The sequence below is a fragment of the Wyeomyia smithii genome, chromosome 1 (assembly GCF_029784165.1).
Source record: "Wyeomyia smithii strain HCP4-BCI-WySm-NY-G18 chromosome 1, ASM2978416v1, whole genome shotgun sequence".
In the NCBI taxonomy this organism is placed as follows: Eukaryota; Metazoa; Arthropoda; class Insecta; order Diptera; family Culicidae; genus Wyeomyia; species Wyeomyia smithii.
The window spans coordinates 12185887-12191248 of record NC_073694.1 but is presented as its reverse complement, the minus strand read 5'-3'; the positions used below and the strand labels follow the sequence as shown (position 1 = coordinate 12191248).

Sequence of the window (5362 nt, the reverse complement as noted above, 5' to 3'; positions counted from 1 at the left end):
CAGGGCTCATGTTTAAGTCCTCTCTTATATAATTTTTACGTCAATGACATCGATGAATGTCTTGCAAATTCATGCACGATAAGGCAACTTGCAGACGATAGCGTTGTATCCATTACTGGTAGCGAGGCTAGCGATCTGCAAGGACCATTGCAAGATACCTTAGACAATTTGTCTGAATGGGCTCTTAAGCTGGGTATCGAATTCTCTCCGGAGAAAACTGAGTTGGTCGTTTTTCTAGGAAGCATAATCCAGCTCAGCTGCAGCTCCTACTAACGGAAAAAAAGATCTCTCAGGTTTTAGTCGCTAAATATCTCGGGGTCTGGTTCGACTCTAAATGCACCTGGGCTTGTCATATTAGGTATCTGACACAAAAATGCCAACAGAGGATTAATTATCTTCGTACGATTACCGGAACTTGGAGGGGTGCTCACCCAGGAGACCTTCTAAGGTTATACCAAACAACGATATTGTCAGTTCTTGAGTACGGCTGTTTCTGCTTTCGCTCCGCCGCGAACACGCACATTATAAAATTAGAGAGAATACAATATCGTGGTTTGCGTATTGCCTTGGGTTGCATGCAGTCGACCCATACGATGAGTCTTGAAGTGCTAGCGGGTATTCTTCCGTTGAAACATCGTTTTTGGAATCTCTCTTACCGGTTGCTAATTCGATGCACAGTTATGAACCCATTAGTAATTGAAAATTTCGAGAGGTTGGTCGACCTTCAATCTCAATCCAGATTTATGACTTTATATTTTGACTATATGGCTCAAGATATTAATCCTTCTTCATACGATTCCTCCAATGTCGCACTTTTAGATACTTCTAATAATGCTATATTCTTCGACACCACCATGAAACAAGCCATTTCTGGTATCCCGGATCAATTGCGACCCCAAGAGATCCCTAAGATTTTTTCCAATAAGTTTAAACATGTTAGTTATGATAAAAGGTTTTACACTGACGGATCTAATCTAGATGAGTCCACTGGCTTCGGTGTTTTCCACGAAAATTTTACCGCCTCCTACAAACTCGATGCTCCTGCTTCCGTGTACGTCGCAGAACTTGCTGCTGTTCAGTACTCTCTTGGAATCATCGAAACCCTACCCATAGACCACTACTTCATCTTCACAGATAGTCTCAGTGCCATTGAGGCTCTGCGATCAATGAAGCCTGTGAAGCACACCCCGTATTTCCTGGGGAAAATACGGCGGTTTTTAAGTGCTTTAACAGATAAAAATCACCGGGTTACCTTAGCGTGGGTCCCTTCTCATTGCTCGATTCCGGGTAATGAAAAGGCTGACTCTTTAGCTAAGGTGGGTGCTATTGATGGCGATGTTTATGAAAGACCAATTGCTTAAGATGAATTTTATAGCATTTTGCGTCAGAGAACACTCAACAGTATTGACGAAAGCATGGTTCAAGGGGTTGGATGTAGGTCGGGACTTCATTCGCGTGATGTCTAGACTTATGTCCAATCACTACACGTTAAACACGCATCTCTTTCGTATAGGGCTTGTAGACAGTAATCACTGCGTTTGTGGCGATGGCTACCATGACATCGAGCATGTTGTTTGGTCGTGTGCCGATTTCTGTGATGTTAGGTCCGAGCTTATAGATTCCCTCCGGGCCCGAGGAAAACAACCGAACGTTCCCGTTAGAGACATTCTGAGAAGCGGTGATCTTCAGTACATGACACAACTGTACTGTTATTTGAAAAAGACTGACATTAAAATTTAATATTTTTTTGTCTATTTGTCAGAATACCCGTATACGACGCTGGAGACACGAACACGAAGAGCCTAAATCTATGTTTAAAAAACAAAAAAGAACACCAGTCGAAACACAAATAGATCGTATATCTTAATTAGTTTTAAGCACGAATTGTATCTCCCCTCCTTTCACCTTAAATCCCCACTAGCTCGTAGTCGGCCGCGAGAATAAAAAAAAGGCCTCCCTCTTTTCCCTGCTAACGTAGAATTAATACGAATTGTACTTGGCTCAGTAAAACAGAAAATGTATCGTGCCGTGTCAAATAAACTAATTTAAACCATTTTTCTGCAAGTTCGACAGGTAAACTTGACAATTTTTTTTTTTCAATCAACTGTGCAAAAGCAGTATGCCTTCCTTCATCGGCGATATACTTGTCGAGCAAGGTAGACATTTTGTTGTCAATTTCTTCCGCTTTTCGTTTTCTTGTTGATGGTGTCGAAAATGGTGTCTGGTCTCGTTCTTCACTTCCCTCTGGATTTCGCTCCAAATGTTCTTCAACCATGTCATGAAAGTCAGTGCTTTGACTAGCATCAGTATAGTTACTGGTTGATCTGAAAGTTTAATAGTTATGCTTAAAATTAATTGATTGATTGTCCCCCACAGAGCTTTGAATCTCCAGTTTTGTTCAATATAGGTATTACTATTTATTAGGATATCAATGGTTATTTGACCTTTGAATCTCGAATCGGACTTCGGGAAATCATGCCTCGAAGTGGACAAAGTGTCACTTTTTCTACCGGTGAAAATGAGCACAGCAAAAAAGAAACTTTTGATAACATGTTTGAAGCCAAATGTCTTAGAAATGCTAGAAACGTCGATACCTAATTGTTTTTTTTCTAAGAAAGTTTGTTTTGAAGAAAATCCCAAAAAATCAAAAGAACGTCGAGATATGGTGTTATCAACAACAAAATTTCTTGAAACAAATCAACTATCTGAAACTTAGGAATATTCGAGCTGAAGTCAACTGATTGTGAAGAAAAAAAAACCTTTGGATCTAGTTTATAACTAGACCTTTAAAGCTTCGTCCTCTTGAAAAAAGTCTCCATTGAAAATTCAGTTCAATGCACAGATTCATGAAATTGTCGAAATCGAAAAATTTGTATTTTAAAGCCAAATGTTTCAGAAATGCGAAACGTCATCACTTTTTTCGACAGAAAAAATCTTTTTTTAATACTTGAAAAATTTCTGAGCTGGAAGACTCTCGCAGAAAATTGATTGCTTGTGTTAAGGGTGAGGGACGTGAGCACTCCAAACCATTGTTTGCCTTATCCATTAATCCAATAATCTCAATTTTTTTAAACCAAAACCTCCGTTACTCAGACGAAAATTCTGGCTACGCCACTGATAATGGGTAACCTTTTGGAGAGACCTAAATTTTGCTTATGTAAGCTTGTCCAACGCTAAAAATTTGTTATCTAGCAAAAATCATTTCATTAGTAGCATATCAAAATATATGCGATTATGTTTTCAAAATTTAAAAAAAAACAAGTACAGTGCTTTTTCGATTTTATCACGGTCGAAAAAATTTTTTGTGTTGGATTCTTTTGTAATTTATGATATTTTGAGTAAAATGATGCACTTTCATGGTTGAAGGAGATATAGGTACAAGATAGAAAAAAATACCCAAGAAAAGGTTAGTTTATGATATTTTTCTCCATTGCATTTTTGTGGACTTTCTCCCGGCTATTATACATGCAATATCCATATGACTTGTACTGCCCATTCTTTAGCATAGCTAGCAGAGTCTAATGCTTGTTTATGTAAAATTGTGGAACCGCTAAGTTTTATAATTTTTAAGTTCACGCTCTATGAGGACCAAACTGTAGGGCTATTTCAGTTGTGAACAGATTTTTTTTCTCAACTGCTCTAATAAAACGTAATTTTTGCTTCAAAGTCAATGAAATACGTATTCCACGGTTCATTTTTCTCAAAATTATGACACAAATTATTTGCAACAGATATGACACTTGGTTGCCTCAGGAAATTGATCAAATAAATTGAGTTCATAAAACTATAATACATGCAAGGACACAAAACACAAGTGTAAATGATGTTTCAAATGCATTTTCTACAACTGGAAGTACTTTATTATAGTATTATAGTACAAGAAAAACATCTGTTCAAAAAACGCCCACGAGTTATCTCTATCGTACCTTTCTGCACCTGATCGATGCGCTGAACGAGCTTTTAATTCTTCAACGAACCGATCTCTGAGAGATCGCCAACGGGTGGTTAACGATTTAGCTGGAAAATGTAGAATAAGATGAATGAATATAAAGCCTATATGGTCGGCGTACGACCAGACTGAACCAAGTGCCAAAAACAATATTTCGAGTAATCGGCGTTGAAAGTTTCACCACTTTGTATGTTTTCTGCAAGCTACAGCAGGAAATTTTTGTTATAATTTTATTATGAACTGCTCAAATAATTTCATATGTTTGTGAAAGATAGATTATCAATTTTCACATCCACTGTAGTTAAAAACTCAATTTTCGAAAAATGGGGGTTGGTTCGGTCTGGTCGCGCGCCGACCATATCATCAAATACAGTTTCTTTATCGGAATGGAATGCAACTCTATCACACTCTCAATTTCACAATATTTACGCATCACATTTTCAAATTAAAATTATAATAATGATTCTAATAGATCACATTATAATCAGTAAAGTAATTGCAGTTCCATTACATGTGTTGTGTCTTTGTCTCATCTGTCTTCATAAAAAGCAACCGCGACAAGAATACAATGAACTTACCTTCTAAGCCGGTTTCCGCAGCTAATTGCTCCCACAACTTATTTTTATTATTATTTAATTTGTATGCTCTCATTGTTTTGTCGTATAAGATTGTATTTTCTCTGACAAAAGCAATAGTTTTTTCGTTAAGGCTGGTTTCTGTTTCCTGGAAAAAAGTGAAACATATAGATAAATTTGAAACAACGCGGCTCTTCCTAGTTCAGTTGCAAATTCAATAGGATGCTTCTTTATCAACACATCATTGTTTTGACTCACCGTTTCATTACAATTTGATTGCTCCACTTGTTCCATGCAGTAATAAATATTGATAAATCAATCTGTTCGATATAAAAACTTGAAAACACAAACAAGAAAAATTCCAAGCTGCTCTACACGATCAACAAAGTGATTTAGATGTCAAATCTTGCGGCAGACTTTGCGATTGATATTGCGTTTAGTACAGTTTAGAACCCAGCCGCAAATTCAGTCCGGACTCATTGTGGGTTGTCGCATATGATTCCATGAATTTAATATAACTGTCAAAAATACGGATCGTTAACCGGATCCATTGTGCTTAGGCCTTTAGCGAGGTGATCAAAGCATCGACCGATAACATGTTTATCTCGAAGGTAACACGGCCCGGGGTGAATTTTCAAATTGGGCATGTTAGCATTTTATGCAAATTCTGAACAGCATCAAGTTTAACCTGCCCCTTCAAAAGCTACCGATGTCAAACAAAGATCATCACCCTGTTTTGACCTTCTCTTGAAACACGATGATAGACGATTTAGTCGATGTTATTGAGATTGGTTTATCGATAATCTCCAAAAATGACCGATCTGATCGTCCTTAGATC

At 37.5% G+C, this 5362-nt stretch overlaps 1 protein-coding gene across 1 annotated transcript; it reads right to left on the bottom strand.

Moving 5' to 3' along the window:
• Positions 1-2045: 2045 nt before the first annotated feature.
• Positions 2046-4913, bottom strand: LOC129716574 (uncharacterized). The gene is made up of 5 exons (XM_055666408.1): positions 4783-4913; positions 4528-4672; positions 3909-4017; positions 2124-2324; positions 2046-2058 (listed from the first exon to the last, which is right to left on the bottom strand). Exons 1-5 carry the CDS (start codon positions 4816-4818, stop codon positions 2046-2048), a joined length of 504 nt encoding a protein of 167 aa, XP_055522383.1. The 5' UTR covers positions 4819-4913.
• Positions 4914-5362: the final 449 nt, after the last annotated feature.

What these genes read in the sequence shown, in the direction of transcription:
- LOC129716574 (XM_055666408.1), bottom strand. Translation starts at nt 4,818, where the DNA reads ATGGAACAAGTGGAGCAATCAAATTGTAATGAAACG. An exon ending in AATCAAATTGTAATGAAACG is followed by an intron (nt 4,673 to 4,782) that starts GTGAGTCAAAAC and finishes ACTTTTTTCCAG; the next exon opens with GAAACAGAAACCAGCCTTAA. An exon ending in TGCGGAAACCGGCTTAGAAG is followed by an intron (nt 4,018 to 4,527) that starts GTAAGTTCATTG and finishes TACATTTTCCAG; the next exon opens with CTAAATCGTTAACCACCCGT.